The sequence below is a fragment of the Gymnoscopelus braueri genome, assembly GCF_963280865.1.
Source record: "Gymnoscopelus braueri genome assembly, chromosome: 18".
Lineage (NCBI taxonomy): Eukaryota > Metazoa > Chordata > Actinopteri > Myctophiformes > Myctophidae > Gymnoscopelus > Gymnoscopelus braueri.
Genome location: NC_137618.1, coordinates 34,167,374 through 34,185,979, shown reverse-complemented (window position 1 = coordinate 34,185,979; position 18,606 = coordinate 34,167,374). Strand labels below are relative to the sequence as shown.

The 18,606-nt window shown below is 40.5% G+C and overlaps 1 protein-coding gene across 1 annotated transcript; it reads right to left on the bottom strand.

Annotated features, from left to right (window-relative positions):
• Positions 1–86: 86 nt before the first annotated feature.
• On the bottom strand, positions 87–16,866 carry LOC308073700 (X-ray repair cross-complementing protein 5-like). Its single transcript, XM_080412768.1, has 21 exons — positions 16,799–16,866; positions 15,612–15,725; positions 15,304–15,484; positions 15,030–15,078; positions 7,924–8,046; positions 7,341–7,520; positions 7,026–7,140; positions 6,472–6,610; positions 6,131–6,243; positions 5,302–5,364; positions 5,068–5,205; positions 4,814–4,904; positions 4,555–4,685; positions 3,734–3,930; positions 2,800–2,887; positions 2,500–2,569; positions 2,123–2,232; positions 1,646–1,742; positions 811–878; positions 653–727; positions 87–456 (listed from the first exon to the last, which is right to left on the bottom strand). Exons 1-21 carry the CDS (start codon positions 16,814–16,816, stop codon positions 442–444), a joined length of 2,175 nt encoding a protein of 724 aa, XP_080268894.1. The 5' UTR covers positions 16,817–16,866; the 3' UTR covers positions 87–441.
• Positions 16,867–18,606: the final 1,740 nt, after the last annotated feature.

Here is an 18,606-nt window from a genome sequence, read left to right as displayed (position 1 = left end):
CATAAAACTTTACTGATACATTTATGGTTAGATTAAAAAGACATTTCTGAGACAGTAATGTTGTAAAGTAGGAACAAATCGAAATAAAGAGGGGAAAAAAACACTTTTATTTAGCCTAAGATTAGTAAAAACTTGTGGAAAAAGAGCTTCATAAAAATAAACATATAATAGCATCTAACATTTTAAAGATGAGACAAACAAAACTTATCAATGGCACATTTTTTTCTTTTAATTGGTTACAATTAACATTCAAACATTACACTAATGCAAACTATAGGCTAATTAGCTAAATAGCCAATAAAGGCTAATGACTTTAGCCTCACATTCCTTTCGAGCGTGAGACAGAACAAAGGACGGCAGAATGGGTTTGGTTCTGATTGAATGGATGCCTTCTTCTCATTCCACTATGTGTGCTCGAGAGGCTTCCCATCATCTCCCTTCTTACATCATGTCCAGCTGCACAGGAAAAGAAGAAAGGCAGAAACTAAGAGGTTATATCAAATGTCTCAATGGCCAGACGCACAATCGGGTTTCTCACAAGAGCATTTCCTGCAAATGGCCTTAATGTACTCCCACAGTGATTTCTGTGCACAATAATGAAGTAACACTGAAAGTTCCTGTGAAAGAGAAGTCAGTTGGGGTCAACACATACCAAGTCATCCACATCTCCATCATCCTCCACTGCAGGGGCTGCTGCCTCCATCTTCTGCTCTTCTGTAACCAGGAACTGAGGGAAAAATGTACCATATTCATGTCAGCCATTTTGGCAGCGGAGGTATAGATAAAGTATGAGGAGCTTCTTCAAGTTACCTCAGCAGCATCCTGTTTGGATATAGTGCTTCCTTCGACCTCGACCTTGCTGATGAGAGTTATGGCATCTGTCAAACAGGTCAAATCAAAGGTTAAGGATACAGAGTGAACAAATATGTAATGAGTTGTGCCAACTATTTCTTTTCAGCCCAGGAACAGGAAAACAGCTGATTTAGCTCTAAAATAGCAGCAAGCTACCAATGCACAAAACTATGAAGAAATTGACTTATGTTATTGTTCCCTGACACAAGCAGGTAGGGTTAGTGTGATGGCACTCTTTACCCTGCAAATAAGAAATCTCACTGAATGACCCAAATAAGAACAATCTATAATTGCAATATCACTCCCCAAAATGACTGACGATGGAAAAGGGAGGCATTTACTGTGTGTGAAGTATGTGTAATTTGCATCAAACTATTTATTCGGATAGCACTGGAACTGACAGAGAAAGTGGGAGTTTATTGAAAAACAGGTGTTATTTCTCCAAGAAATAACCTACCCCTGTTACTCCCATGGAAATATGATCCCCATAATAATCACAAATATTCCTATTTTCCACACAGTGGGCTTTATATCAGTGAATCGCGTTTCTTCACCTCATCCAGTAAAACTAATCTCATCCGGGCAGGACTTACGCCCACTATCAACTACACTTATTAAAACAGACGTATACTCTGATACAACCCAGAGCACAATTGCAAACATGCACTCAGTCTTATCTCCCTAACTCTGGCACAAAACACACTGGAGAGAAATTTCAAGACATATTCTTGGGTGTGTGAGGATTTGACTAGAGGAAATCCTATCGTCTTTAATAACCAGGGCCTTATCGTACCTTGAACAAGCAGATCCCAGAAGTCCTGCAGGCCTCTGTCTGGAATGCTCCTCTTCAGGGACTGTAGGTAGCTGTTGTACAGAGCAGCATTCCCCAGCTGGATTTGTAAAAACATACAAAATTCAGTGACCCATTTACAATTCTGCTAACTAACACAACATTCTAAACAGGTCTCACACACACACACACACACACACACACACACACACACACACACACACACACACACACACACACACACACACACACACACACACACACACACACACACACACACACACACACACACACACACACACACACACACACACACACACACACACACACACCTCACTCGTTCTCAGTGTCCCACTCTCTCACTCATGAGACACTAAACAGACTCTGTAATCTTTTCAAGTTGACTCATACTATGTGGTCTGAATATCAACATTAGATTCACAATGCTTCTCCAAACAGACAGACAGTTTATTTATTTACCTTAATAGACTGCTCTCTAAAGGTCTGGATACAGTTGATGCATTTCATGAAGTACTGTGTGTTCTTGATGCCAAGCAACTGCTCTATCCTTTGAGTTAGCTGCTGACAGACTGGGAAGGACACATGGGTCATCATCACATATGAAACAAAGAGAAAATAAAAACAGTATTGATGGGGCTGAACATGACTTATCACAGTATTTCAAAAGGCAAACAAAATGTTAAGCAAGCTCACACACACACACACACACACACACACACACACACACACACACACACACACACACACACACACACACACACACACACACACACACACACACACACACACACACACACACACACACACACACACACACACACAAGATCTGATCTAACCTTCTCCAAATGGAAGCGTCTTCTGCTTGATTAAAGAACGGAAGTCTTTGACTGGATCCACACTACCCACCTAGTGTAGCATTGAGTAATGGTGAGACTCAAGTCATAAAAGATGAAAGCATTCTCCTTCAGAACATGTACATGTTTGATGATTTATGTTTTCTAAATGTTATCTTAGAGCGGTCCTCTTTGATCTGTCAGAAACATCATAATTCATACAGTCATGCAATGATGTTTTCCAATACATTTCAAACTATATAGTGTAGTGTCTATCTATTTAGGACTCCATGTGCCTCTCACCGAAGTGGCATTGCCTTCACTGATGTCAGCCAAATTGAACTCCTCTTCCTCATCCACCTTTGCCTTCTTGGAGTCAGGCTCTTCTGAGCTATAGAGTGAAAGGGTCAGTTGGACAGGCTGTATACACTACACAAACTCCATATAGAAAATTCTTGTTCATAAATGGTTTTGTAAACCAACTCCGCTTGTACTGCAACATAAACATAGGGGCAAGTAAAAAATATATATATATAGTGGAAAATGTAATTTCCGTAAAAGAAATATGTAAGGAATATGGCAGAATGTATATTATTATAGTGATTATTGTGATTTAAGTAATTAATTAATTACATGTACAGTAGACTTTTGAGATATTGCATTTTTGATACTGTGTCATGAATCTAGAATTCATGACATTTCATATATGAAAGTTACACTTTTTGAATTAGATTACGGAAAAAGATTGAACTTTTCCACAATATACATTTTTTTGAACGTTTGGGTAAGATGGCTGATGGATTCATGAACTAAATTTACAGAGCTCTGCAAGGTAAGTACAAACTGTATGACAACACTATAAAGTATCCCCATTATGCAAGTAAAGAGAATAAAATTCGATATATATTGTAGGTTCATAATTAATAGGCATACATATTTAAGAGGTTATTTCAAATCGGTGACCGCTCACATGAGCGTGTATGGGCGAGTGAGCGCAAGTGAGCGTGATGTAGTGCCCCACTAGTTAAAAAATCCCCACAACATCCCTCTCTGTAAAACACAAAAAAGACAAGCAACAAAGCAACTAAAAAGGGCCCTTTTTCCTTAAGAATTTTTCTTCAATACAATCATTAGCTTTTGAGCTTTTGTTGCTTTTGGACACAAAATGCACATATTTCTTACATGACCTACGGATAGCCTCCCACCCACTTCCTATTTGGCTTCAGGCCAGACATACCCTTGGCCAAAAATCTCAGCACTGGTCTTCAACTGCTTCTTCTTCTCGACCTCCTTCAGAGGGAACAGCTTTTTCATCTCCTCCAGTGGAGCCTTGCAGGATGTACTGATCGCCCTGGGTAGCTCCAGAATGGCCTTTAGCCATGGCTCTATGGAGGGCAGAGGAGTGTCAGGGCTCACTGCCCGATGGTGCAGACACTGAGGGACAGAGATGGAAGGGTTGGGGAGATCATTCACAGTCACGGGCAATGTACCAGAATAAGATTAGTAAAGATCAGAAAAGAAATGAGACATTTCATAAATGGTTGATCTGAGTCTTTCTGGGATTATTCAAGAAGAAAGGAATCTTGTGGGTGTCAAACGATGTTTTCAAAATGCTTAGCCAGAGCACCTTACAAAGTGCAATGTCACAATAAGCTGCATGAATGATAGTCAACCAACAAAAAGCTAAGTGGTCGAGTAATTAGACCAAGAAACAATCTAAGATTTTCAGCAGAATCGCAACACCAGAGAATTTACAGTAAATGAAATATTTTGATGTTCTGTCTGTTATTGAGTGATTTACTGTTTGGCAAAACTGGGGTGACGAATGAAAACTGGTGGACGTCATTTCTTAAAAGGATGTGACAGGGTTTCAGTGTCAAAAGTGTGTAAAAATTACACACCTATCCTTGCAAAATTTACTGGCAAACAGTAGATACTGTTAAGAATCATATACATTTACAATTTCCGGGTGGACTGACACATTGGCACATTCCCAAGCAAAGCACTACAGCGCTGCATCCTCTTCACACAGTTCCCATACCAACTATGTTGTAGTACCTGGAAGAGCCTCTGGAAGGCAGGGTTGGGAATATGGTGGACCTTGAACAAATCCTCCTTCTTTCCGTTCTCATCCTCTTCTACCAGCATCATGGAGTCAATCAGAGAGTCCACTGCAGACAGCTGAGTCTCTGGCAGTATCACAAAGCATACAAAAGTCAATGTTTCTCTCAACCAAGATGTACAACTTTGAAGCACAGCTGGCAAGTATCATATACTGTATAAGTACATTTTGTTACTTTAAGAGCAGTATTTATACCTGAGGGATTGAACTTCTTGTTTTTTTCTAAAGAAGGAAATGTGAACTGCCTGAGGTCTTCCATGTAGGGCAGCTGAACGTACATGAGACACTGTGAAACACAAAAGAACAGGAGTTAGCCCAGTATTTCTCTATTTGCATTTATTTTTCGAAAGCCATATTTACTCTGAATGCTCATACAAATAATTTTGCTTCATATTTTTCAGAAAACTGAATATAAAAAAGGCATTACATTTTGTAGCTAATGACCTCACCTCGTACTTCTTCTTGACACAAGGGAAGGCTGCTCCTACTTGAGGGTTACTGCGCCGGTCATAGGCGTAACGGACAATAGCCACCATCTTGAGTTCATCCAGTGCCTGAATAAGAGCCGACAGAGCCACTCCTGCATGCTGCTCAACACAGAGAATATGTTTTATGTTGTTGATCCATGTTGACCTTCTGTTAAATTTGTATTTTGAAGTGTATGTTATTTCCTTTGTTCAGACCTCATCATCGCTGGGGGCAAATATTTTGACAACCTGGTTTCCCATGAACTGATGTCGCTGGATCTGCAGAGACAGATCAAAGTGTCAGCAGAGGAATTATATACACATTGGAAACAATAATTCACATTTAATGGAGAGAAACTACAAAAGGTGTGCACTGTGGAGCACAAATCTCCGCCGGGAGGTATCTATTAAAAAATAATAATAGTGATGTATGCAGTTAAATTTCTACCTAGATCCATGAAGGAGTAGTGTGATTACGAGTTGTAGATTGTGTCTAATGTACAACTCCCTCCTCCCTCTCTACACAGATGGAGAAAAACCTTTCAACCTGAATCCCATCGTTCTGATGCAAGTTGATGAATAATACAGGGAAGCCAAAAAAAAGTCTTGTGTATTTCTCTGTGAAATGTTGAAAAACGATGTCAAACATCTTCTCATGTCATACGAAGTACGCTCGAACGACGCATTTGACATAATCTTTCAGCAGGACAGGTGCCCTACTGAATAGTTCTGATCCATAGTCTCACAGGGCGCGTATCCAATAGCCCTGAGGGACGATTACTCTGCATTTATTTTAATTCTTTATGACATTATTGTTGTTGCCCGATTTGAAAAGATATTAAAGAACTTAGATACTAGTGGTATGTGAGATTATATACGGGTGGACGGACAGACAAGACGGAGGCAAATGTATGATTTCCTGGCAGAGATAATTATAACACATCAGTGCCACACAACTGTCATTCCCTCAATTCATGTCTCTTTCAATTGGCATTGATATTCTTAATGGTCATACAGAATGACAGTAACAGAGGAAGTATAATACCAGGTTCTGTTTGGCAAAGCCCAGGACAGCAAAACATTTCCCATCATGCTTGTATTTCATCTGATCCTGGTCTACTTTGGAGAAGGGAACAATGTCGCTCCCATAGCGGAATCCTGAATACAGGGAATAAAAGAGAAAATGACACTAGATAATTTCTTGGTTGCTAAGAAGAAATAATAATAATAATAATAATTAAAGCTATGTTTTTAATCAAATAAAACCAATTTATAGCAAGCAGTTCTTGTTTGAACATCATTTCCAATTTAATGGCAATGGAAATGGGACATGTGTGTTTGCAAAAGCTTGTGTGTGTGTCTGTAATTAAGCAACCACACTCTCACCATGAATGGTGTCCTCGCTCTGCACCTCGGTCTCATTGTCGTCGTCCCGACAGAATACGGTTTCTCTCTTCACATCTTCTTTGCGGTGGGACTGAGCATCCACTGTAGTCCACGTCTTCCTGAGCTTCTCACTTGTCACCTTCAGGAGACACAGTGGCTCTTCATAAGATAGCCTTGATCTTGTCAGAAGAGCATTCTTTTGCTATTAAATAACCACTTTGAAGTTCAATCTGGTGTGCTCAGATCTACAAGCTCACGCAAGCTTGTAGAATCAGCTATTTTCACCGATATTCATCATAGATGAAGTACAGTATATAGGGTTTAGGTGGTTAAGAGTACTACTACTAATGTTCCATTATGTATGCGTTAAGCGCGCAATAATTATAATAATATTATAATTATTGCGTGCTTAACGCATACCATATTATGGTCAAAAACCGAAAGACCATGTTGAAATATATTTGACATCAAGTACAGTGTGTGCAGTCATACTGCAGTGTGCATACAAGTTCAGATACACAGTAATTATTCCATATGCTTCACAGTCTACTTACTGCTTTGTATCCCACAATGCGGATGGACAGAGAGCCGCCGATGGTGAGCAGACAGGGCCAGGCCATAGGTCTCTTCTCAACACACTTGAACATGGCCAGCTTCTCAATGGCACCGCTGCAACAAGAGTCAGTCACATGGATAACATTCAATAACATTATGATAACAATACCATACAGTAAGACTCAATACTGTCCTTCCATGATAACTCTCAGTTCTATTTGATGTTTGACTTGAGATAGGAGATTGTGAGGCTGCATAAATGTGTGCTGGAAGACATAAGATAGCTGGATTAACAGCCGTGACTGGCTCCCAACCTGAAGGAGTAAACTTCATCCAAGCCGTCTACGTCATCCAGACCCAGCATGATCTGTTTGACCAAATCCAGGCCGCACTGCTGTTCCTGGGACAAACTTTTGCCACTGCCTGCATGACTGGATCCACTACTGGCCCCGTCGGCTTCTTTACCATCATTAACGTCCACTGGGAAAGGTAAACTGAAAAAGCAAATGTTATGGGTGGTCAAGGACCAAAATCTGGTCAAAGTAGATACACTGGTTGACTGACATCAGATGATTTGAGGATTTAAAAGATTTGAATTAATTAAGAGTTTAATCTGGTGATAGACCATTTACATTTTTACCCCCAGTTTTTATTTATTTAAATCTTTTTTGTAGTATTTACTACAAAAAAGGTATTTACTCGTTTGTGCAACTGTTCTGAATATAGTCCACACAAGATAATTGATTAATTCTGAATAAATATAGGTCAATATCTAAATAATACTTCTGTTATATAAATAACAAGTATAATAGTCTTTATGAATTAACCATGGAGGGTTGGAATATAGCATGTTGACTTAAAGATGTTAGCTTCAAAATAACAGTGTCTGAGTATTACAAGAACTGCAGGTTGATGTCATCCTTTGACAGATTTTGAACGATAACCTCCAGCTGGTCCTGGTTGGCCTTGGCACTGAGGTCTGTCAGGAGGGCAATGTTGAGCCGGTCAAACTTTTTCACTCTGAAAGGAAAATAAATGCAATGACACTCAACTTGACGGTAACCGGAATGTTCGCCCCATGACAGACTCGCGGACCGCTCACCCCCAGCAGTTCTTGTATTCTTGTATTCGTTTTACTGAGGTAAAGGTTACGAATACGTTTAGGACTAGCCATAGTTTTACTTAGCCCCTTTTGGAACCCTGTATACCTTTTTTGTATTTGGGATGTCGGTATCCAGGGTCCCTTGAAAGTCATTGTCTTCTCTCATTCACCCGCTGGTACCACACTCTGGTCTCGAACAAATGAGGCGCAGTTTACGGAGCTAGTTCAGGCCAGGCAACTCAAGGGATTGGGGCAACCGATCAGGTGACTAGTCACATGCACTTTCCTCCTGATCGGGTGGTTATAGGTACTGCGTTGTTACCTGCTCACTCTGGCTGCCCTGTCTTGCTGAGCTGACGTGTGTCGCTACTGCTGCTGCTGTTGCTGAGATCCTGCTACCGCTGCTTACCTGCTGCTGCCCATGAAGTCATATAAACTCATCTTCTGGTCGTTCGTACTCCTCACCATGTCCTCCTCCTCCGGACACCGGGATCGCGTCCCTCCCCCTGGGGGCATCCCGGGTTCCCCCGGCCAAAGAGATCGACTCTGGTAGTCCAAAAACAGCTGGGTACCTACGTATGCTGCTGACCATGAATAGTCTCATATTGTTCATGTAGGTGGTCATACGGCGTCGTTGTTCCTTGGTTGATGGTTGTAATCATAGCTACTCAGCTGCGTGCTACTGGTTCTAATCGTGGTATTACTTTCTTACTTAAGTAAAAAACTAAATTAAATTATGGCTAAATCTCTTGCTAAACGCTCAGCTCAAAAGCAGTAGCGTTCGTCATTGCTCGATATCAGTATGGTCAACTAGAGTGTAGAAATAGAGTAACGACACGCTTGATTCCGCCGCAAAACGGGCTCCTTGGGCGTAGTTCCAAACATTGAGTTAGACGGAGCACTTCCGCATTCCGGGCTATAGTTCCAAACAATGGGACTGCCTCATTGAGTTAGACGGAGCACTTCCGCATTCCATTCTTACAATGGGAGTCGACGCTAGTGTCAGAACTCTCTCTATGGCACTGGGTTGACGGTAATTCACCAACAGTGTTGCTTAAGTTGCTATGTTTTCTTATCGTAAGCAACGATGGGCTTGGGGTTCTGTTATGGTCCCCAGTTTAGCGTGTATTTGTTCAAAGTAGTTCACTTTATCTCAAGATTGGGTTTCTAGACCTGGTTGTTTACTTCTCTCTCAAGAGATGACGTCACCGATCTGTGCGCGCTGATATGGCTGGTAAGTGCTACTGCTTGGTAGAGAGAGGGCATGGCTTCACTTTGTGATTTGCTTTGCTTGTTCTGGCTCTAATGTTCAGATTAATATCTTTATGTACTGGTTAAAACACGGATATGCTCAGTTGGCTGCATCTTGCTTAATTTATAGTTTAATGTATCATGGTTAGTTCAGTGGCTTTAGATGGTACTCTTATTCTGAAGAGATCGTCCACCGGATGTTGTTTGAGGCTTATAGTTGATGACCGAACACTTCTCTACCCATGCGAAGGAGAGATGGGAAGCTAACTTGTGAGTAGCGTTCAAGAAGTAGTTGTTAATGCTGCTAGAATTCATTGAAATTGATTTAGCAGTTATCTATAGGAGGTTCTGTTTTGGCGTAGGGCTGGAACGGATGAACTATTACGTTATGGGATAAAGGGATACGTTTTGTTCCGTAGTCATGCTGTCTGACTCTATGATTGGTTGACTTTTCTGGTGTAACCTGGGAATTGTAGTCTCTGCTCAAGCCTCCGGCGTCAGATCAGTGGTTATGATACAGGCAGAGATTTTATTCACGTGCCAATCGTGGCATAAGCTATATTTATTATTTTATGTAGTCTGCGTGGTAAAATAAATTTCAATCAGGCTGGATGGCATAAGATGTTAAGTAATCTCAGTAAGCCACAGCAACTAAAGCATTATATTGATACAATTATTATACGTTATGAACTTGTTGTGACTTGCAAATACGTGTTAAACAGCAATAATACTAAGTATCACAGCGTAGGATTAATAAATGTGCAAGTCTAGTTGGTGTTAAATATCATAGGTTACGGGTCCGTTCGGATTCCAATCATCATTTAGCAGTATCTTTATCAGAAGGCTGCGAGCATGTTGTAAGGATGTGCATAGATCATTCTATGCTTAAAGCAGTCTGTAGTTGTGCAGACGGCATTATATCGCGTTAATTTTATTTATGGTGCTGATGGTGGCTATAGTTTATCGCTCGTGTAGCTATGTCTGGCATCTATTTGCAGAGTAGGAAAATGGCACCAGACGTTGTCAATTCATGTAGCAGTTCAATTGCTCTAATATGTGGTGGAGGTGAAGTAGGCCGTTCATATTACGATGAAATAAACAAATGAACTTGCAGTGCAGATTAGACGTTATTGGTTGCATTCTATCGTTGCTTATGCTCTTGTATTGCTAAATTACACTTGTTAAGGATCAGGATGAGTTAAAGGGATTCTCATTTTGCTGCATACACTTGGATAAGAGATGGTAGAGACGTTGTAGCACAGGCTAACACAGTACGTTTGCTTCTTTGTGGAAGCTTTAGATTGTCGTAGCACAGGTTAGCACAGCATGTTTGCTTATGTGGAAGCTTTAGATTGTTTGTAGCACAGGCTAGCTCAGCATGTTTGCTTCTATGTGGAAGATTAGAGTGTTGTAGCACAGGCTAGCACAGCATGTTTTGCCAACGTGGAGGCCGAATTGTTAGCACAAGCTATCTCAGCATGCCTTGCTACGTGGATAGCTCTGGATTGGTTGTAGCACAGGCTAGCATAGCATGGTTTGCTTCCCACGTGGAAGCTCGAATTGTCTTAGCACAAGCTATCTCAGCAGGCTCGCTACGTGGATAGCTCTGGATTGTTTGTAGCACAGGCTAGCATAGCATGGTTTGCTTCCCACGTGGAAGCTCGAATTGTCTTAGCACAAGCTATCTCAGCAGGCTCGCTACGTGGATAGCTCTGGATTGTTTGTAACACAGGCTAGCATAGCATGGTTTGCTTCCCACGCGGAAGCTTGGATTGTTCGTAGCAAAAGCTAATTCAGCATGTTTGCTTCTCATGTGGAAGCTTGGATTGTTGGTAGCACAAGCTAAACACAGCATGTTTTGCTTCCCATGCGTAAAGCTATCAAATTGGTTGTAGCACAAGCTAAACTCAGCATGCTTACTTATGTAGATAGCTCTGGATTGTCGTAGCACAAGCTAAACACTGCATGCTTGCTTCCATGTGGGAGGTACATGGTATATAAAAAAGTTGGCTGCCAAGTGATGTTGTCATGTTATGAGCATCAAGATTACAGAAGTAAAGTTATTGCAACAGGATAGATAGTGGAGCTTCAGTAGAGTCAAGATATCAGTCATTGTCCATGATTGGCTGGTGCGCATCGATTAAATAAAATATATATATTTCGCTGCGACATATCTCGCAGGACGGATAAAAGAGGGACTCCGATCCTGGCTGCTCCTGTTATCAATAGTTACACTATGTTGATGGGCTTTGCTTGTCTCATGCTTATCAAAAGCTGGGTGACTGGAAGTATTTGTCCCCGTATAAGAGGCGCTGCGGTATCCGCCAGAGTGGGATGCTCACGGCATATTTAGCACCACATCACGGTGTGTTCATCACTGGTGACGAGTGTTGCAGTGCAACCAGCAGCTTGCGGTGTGCGACTGACTGTGTCAGGATTGAGGCCACACTCGTGCATTGACGTGCAGCATGCGTCCCCACTCATCCACAGTGAAGCACGCACGCTTCACCGTGGATGTGTGAGTGGCTTCAGGAAGTAAATTCCTGTCCCAGCGGTCTATAACGGCGTCTTCTCGTCCAGGGTGGCTCATCATGGTAATTGCAAGAATAATTCTGGTTCTAGATTCCAGGTTGAGCTACCTACGCTCTTGGCGGCACTGTGAGCTCTCAAGGCAGCGTGAGAGAGCTGCTTGAGATGTGGGCTTCTCAATGTTCTCAGCACTATGCTGCATCATCTACTGTGCTTGAGATGTGGGCTTCTCAATGTCTTCTCGGCACCTATGCTGCATCATCTACTGAGCTGCCTAGCCTTGCTGCTAAACTCTGCTAAATCAATTCTGCCAACCTCTGGCGTCTGGCTCTATTGGGCCGATCCAGACTTGCAACAGATGGCATTTCGTGCTAAATCTATTAGGCTATGGATGGAGAGGGATATCGGCGTTAGTTAATATTATTCACATGTCTATCAATCTGCGTCAAGCTCTGCAAGCTATAATTTAAGTTGTATACCGTATTCTTTCTGCATCAACTGCTATGAGGCTAATTGCTAATATGCGCCACAGGGCGCTTAACCAATTTAGACCGAGGCCGATTCTAAAATCGCCTTCTAAATTTTGACTAAGTTCTGGAAAATTTCAAATAGTTATTCCAAAAATACAAATGCATGTTGCTATACGGTAAATGGCAACATGAACCCAAAATGGGTTAAACTGGTCATAGGATGGCCGGGCTAATCCAGAATTGCAATAACATTGTGTTTGTCTCTCCATCTGTAGGCCTAAACTCGAACTGGTTCTCTGCAAGCTGCGAGAGATCGGCTCAAGCTGTGGGCTTTCTCCAACCTCCGTATTGATGCAGCTACATCTACAGCGCTGCTTGTCTATGCTTTTCTTAAATCTCGGGGGCAATGGTCCTCAGGAGCTTACGTAGATATTGGTTAAGGATTACATTCTGCAGGCTAAAAGCTCATGAGTATGAGTGCTCACGCTGTTCTATCGCTAATTCAATAAATGCTGCTTGCGTATTATTGACGCTTTAATTACAACTCGGGTGGATTGCTGGGGATTTAGTTTAGTGGTGATGTCATGGTGCTAAAAAATGTTGGTTTATTCCTATAGCGCTAAAAAAGTTTTTCTATGGCTATGTAGTCAGGCTAATCATATCAAGCTCAGTCTATTAGTAATTGCTGCTCAGGTATCGTTGGGTACTGATTCAGATGTTAAGTAAAGATAGCACGTCTTTACACACATAGTCAGTACACTTTATTTATTATGGATGATAAACAATAGTTATCATTCATCATAGGATGACCTCATTTATATATATACGATATATATATATATATAGCAGATTTCTTTGAAAAAGAAATAAATATAGAATGTCCTTTTCGAATCCTACTCGTGGTGCGGTACAGCAGTGGACACTGTAGTGTTAGGATACCGTCTAGGACTCCTGGTTTCAGGATCAACAGGTACCTGGATTCATCAGGCTTGTTGAACACATGGTTGCATGCTGCATTTGTTTAAGTTAAAACTTAAAAAATTAAATGTGAGGAACACTATCATGTTAGTAAGAAACAAGTCATGGAGCTCCACCATTCTCACAGATGGTTGGTCTGGCGTCAGGCCCTGTGCTCCCAAGCCGTTTTGGGGGTTCTTGCTGTTTTGGGGGTTTAATTCATTCCCTGTAAATGCTAATTGGCATGTAACATTCATTAAAATGTTATCCTTACAGGGAATGAATGGATTCAGAGGCCTGACGCCAAACTATGCTTCCTCTTGTTTTCTATACCATGCTCAAGCTTGCAAATATATATTGCTAATAAATATATATTCTAATCCAATCTAAGAGTTGTCTGACTGAAATGAGGCGCAGTTTACGGAGCTAGTTCAGGCCAGGCAACTCAAGGGATTGGGGCAACCGATCAGGTGACTAGTCACATGCACTTTCCTCCTGATCGGGTGGTTATAGGTACTGCGTTGTTACCTGCTCACTCTGGCTGCCCTGTCTTGCTGAGCTGACGTGTGTCGCTACTGCTGCTGCTGTTGCTGAGATCCTGCTACCGCTGCTTACCTGCTGCTGCCCATGAAGTCATCCCACCCGCCTCCCCGGCATCCACCTGTAGGCTCTGTTTCTAGATCCCCTTGGGGGTTTAATTCATTCCCTGTAAATGCTAATTGGCATGTAACATTCATTAAAATGTTATCCTTACAGGGAATGAATGGATTCAGAGGCCTGACGCCAAACTATGCTTCCTCTTGTTTTCTATACCATGCTCAAGCTTGCAAATATATATTGCTAATAAATATATATTCTAATCCAATCTAAGAGTTGTCTGACTGAAATACTGTATAACGTCTCTAAAGTTTTGCAGAGATTTCAAAGATACTCTGAGCTGCATTAGGGTCCCGTGGAAACGTGTGTTGATCGGCGCTAATTGGAGTTGCCATTAAACATGTTTAATCCTTATTTTAAAATGTAGTTTTGGTATCTCTCACGCTCTATGTCCCTCCTCCCCCGTCTTGTGATGCTGGAAAAGTGCAACTAGCCAACGGGGGAGGTGGGACATGGAGCGTAGAAGAGAGGAAAACTAAAATAAGGATTATACATGTTTAATGGCCACGCCGATTAGCGCGGATCAACAAACGTTTCCGTGGGACCCCAACGCAGCTCAGAGTATCTTTGAAATCTCTCTGCAAAACTTTAGAGACGTTATATTTGTCCGAGACCAGAGAGTGGTACCAGCGGGTGCATGAGAGAGGCCATCGACTTTCAAGGGACCCTGGATACAGACATCCCAAATACAAAAAAAAGGTATACAGGGTTCCGAAAGGGGCTAAGTTATACTGAGGCTAGGTTTAGGAATACAGTAGTCTTACTGACGTTACGTTTAGGAATACAGTTAGGTTTAGGCATACTTTGACTGAGGTTACGTTTAGGAATAAGGTTAGGTTTAGGCGTAGTTTTACTGAGATTACGTTTAGGAATACCCGGTGGCGACTGTTCTGAGGTCACCGGATTTGACCCAGGTGAGCGTGTTCGGGGGGAGCATTCTTGTATACAATATGACAAAGTGGGTGCCCAATCTGCCCATGCAAGTTCTTGATCAGTGATTTTAGAATTGATTCTGTGTGAGCAGCAGGTGGTCTTACTGTGTTTCTCTCTGAAGAAGATCCATGCAAACAACAAGAGCATCGAGCCCTGGTGAACAACAGTTAAGGGATGTGTACACATTTGAAATTGGACAATTGTGCAATAAAAATTAGTTCTACTTTATTTACACAACACACATCTAAACGTATACCAAAAATAACATGCAAGAATGAGGGTGAGCAATTTCAATGATAATTCCACATTCAACACCCTAGAAATATTAGCTCATTAGCTCAGTCTACTGAAAGTAGAGAGTGATTTGAGAAGGGATACAATCAGATTGTTGACTTTCTGTTTCTGAATTCTGAATCTCCTCCAGAAGCTCAAAATCAGGTATCGACAGGTTGCGATGTACAGTGATGTTTTGGTACTCGCCACTTTGTGCTAGTTGGTTCTTGGTACCATCTGTGCCAAAAAGAACCAAAGCCAATTCATCTTTTGTCTCAGCAAAAACCTGGGGGCGGGGGGAGACACAGACAAAGTAATTTTTCATTGTACAGTACACTGGGTAGAAGAAATATAAAACAAAACAAATGTAGTACTTTTATTTCTTTCAAAACAAGAAGAGGCATGTAGGCTACCTGACGCTGAACAAATTTCTGAATGACTTTTTTGGCTTCATCAAAAGGAGATTCTTGGCCTTGAGCAGAGTTGGACATGGAATACCCCACATCCATGCACAGCACCAAAGCTGCCTGCAAGCGGAAAAACATTACATTTCATTTAGTTGGCTTTACATTGATTGGTTGATTGAATGCTTTATTAACAGTTTGCAAAAAAACACAGAGGTACAGTTTCATACACAGGGATGCTAAAAGGATAAACCCAAGAAAGCACTATGGCTTGTTTCGATTGGGGTCCTGTGTACCCAATTCATCGAAACATTTAAAGACAAACAATAATTTACAAAATATGCAAAGACATCATATAAACAAGACAAGAATAAAACATTACTTAAGGTGCTCGTACATTTAATATAAGGGACTCTCTGGTAAATCAAACTCATAGGGGCAGATTAGCCTTGGATCAAGACTATCATAGATGCATTTGATCAATTTTGACATTTTTAAACATACGAAAGTAAAAGTCAGACTCAATAAAATACATCTATGATAGTCTTTATCCAAGGCTAGGGGCAGATGGTGAGATTTAAACTGTTAGCCTGCTGCACTGCTTTTGTTATGGTCGCTGAATGAATAGGGGGCGTGACAGTGTGTCAGTGTTGCCAGGTTTTGCGAAAGAAATAAGCAACCAGGGTCTATGAAAACAAGCCCAAAAGCAGCGACTAGGCTACGGCTATTTGAATATAAAATAGCCAATCTACAAGCTCACAACGCGTCGCATGCTTGTAGATCTGCAATTTTCAAAAAAAGAAAATAACACAAAATACTTTCAGATGACAGTATGGCAAATACATATTAATTTGGGGGGGTCCTTGACATGAAAATATCAAAAATGAACCACTTGTTTAACAACATTAGGAAACAAGTCCAAATAAGCAACTACACTTTAGAAACCAGGCCCAAAAAAACGCCACCACCGATATTTATAAGCAACTTTACAGAAAAACAAGCCCACAGTAGCTAGCAGACATGGCAACACCGTTCGCCGTCGTCTCAACTTGTCACTACATGCCCGAAAGCTAAATGTAATGAATAATGAAACAATAATACAACCATCTGCATGTCACGTAAAACTGTTTAATCACTTCGGAAACCAAATGTATAACTCAATAATATATTGCATCACAGCGCGTGATGGAAAGTACCTTAGATGCTGGTGGCATGATTTCTTTCTTTCTTTTCCCTCTTTATTCCTAGATACCGTGTCACTCTGTTATGACTCCGGAGAAAACTAACTAACAAAAGGTTCCTGGTTGCGCTGTAATCTCGCGTCACCAGGCAGCTGTGGTGTATTTACTCAAGTACTGTACGTGTACGTACGTACTTAAGTATATATATATATATATATATATATATATATATATATATATATATATATATATATATATATATATATATATATATATATATATATATATTATTTTTTATTTTATTTATTTTTTTTACTTTAATTGAGTATTTCTGATTGTCAGACTCAGTGCTTTTACTTCTACTCCACTCCATCCACTTATTTGAAAACTTTTAGTTACTAGTTTGGATTATCATTACATTTGCATAGTAGTGTACATTTGTCTGTCATAAATGTTTCGATAAATTGAGTACAAAGGACCCCAATGGAAACAAGCCATAGGCTTTCTTGGGTTTAAAATCCTCTTAGCAGACCCATTGAACTGTAGTTTCCTGTGCTTTTTCTGTGCAAACTGGCTGCTAATGATTGTATTCAATCAATCAAAAAAATAAAACATACATTAACCACTTCAGTCTTATATACATTTTGGCCATTTGAAAATAGCTGATCTACAAGCTCACAATGAGTACTTTCTACTTTTGGTACTTTAAGAACATTTTGATACCAATACTTGTGTACTTTTACTCAAGTACATTTTTAATTCTGGACTTTTACTTGTAACAGAGTATTTCCACATTTCCACCACTGCCAGACAGTTGCCCAGATAGTTTTCTTTATACATTGTATTGTTTAATCAAAGTAGTAAACTACTATAGTAAACAGTGCGTGCTGCACGAATGTGTTGATGGTTTGTTCTTCAAAAATACTATTTAGTTCTGGTAAAGAATTAAACTTGTAAACATCATTGTCAAAACAAAAAAGTAGGTTAAAACGCCCTCCAGTGTTCATAATGAATTATGCGTGCACTGTAAAATGCATGCTCATGTTTTCATGATCACTGCAAATGGACCCAGCAGTTCATAAAGTGATACAAAACAGTGCCTGCAGGTTAATACATATACTGTAGGTAATTTTATCTATTTATTTATTGCCCTTGATTGTTTTATTTTGTGTTTTTAACCAGGTAGCCTACAATCATTTTGAACTCTATGGGGACAATGCACATCAATCAATCAACATTTCTGTTTTCACGTCAATGTATATGTGCCAGTTAGCTATACGAAATACATTTCATCAGGAGTCTCTCGGCTTGTTAAAATTGGTGGTTTACTCTAAAATGTATCAATTCAAAACAATACAACTAAACATAAGTACAGAATGACTAAACAGTTACAGTATAAGAAAAAAGAAGACACAACAATGAAAATTGAGCTGGTTATCCATGATTGCAAGTTTGGTTTGGTTTAAGCCGTCTCTTACGTTTCAATAGTTGATTATAGCTGCTCTAAGGTATTTGGCACAGAGTGCGTGCTGGTCATGGAAATTGTCCAATGTCTATAGCCCTAGTCCCATATGTAGACAACACCAGGGTGCCAATAATCAGATCTGAAAGCTGAGGAGCATCACCAACCTGAAAAAGAAAGGTTAACCCCCCCAACACCCCACAGAGAGCCATCTGTAGCCTAGCTATAATTTCTGAGATATGCAAACCTCATCTTTTTCAAAGAGCTGAACAATAGTGTTGTTGTGTTATTGTGTGATTATACATACAATATTTCTCAGAATAATGAAGAGTCAATGAAGACAACACATCACACAGAATTT

Coding starts and splice junctions, on each gene's coding strand:
- LOC308073700 (XM_080412768.1), bottom strand. Junction 3,931..4,554: donor CCTTCCAGAGGCTCTTCCAG/GTACTACAACAT, acceptor TCTGTCCCTCAG/TGTCTGCACCATCGGGCAGT. Junction 879..1,645: donor CTGGGATCTGCTTGTTCAAG/GTACGATAAGGC, acceptor CCTGTTTGACAG/ATGCCATAACTCTCATCAGC.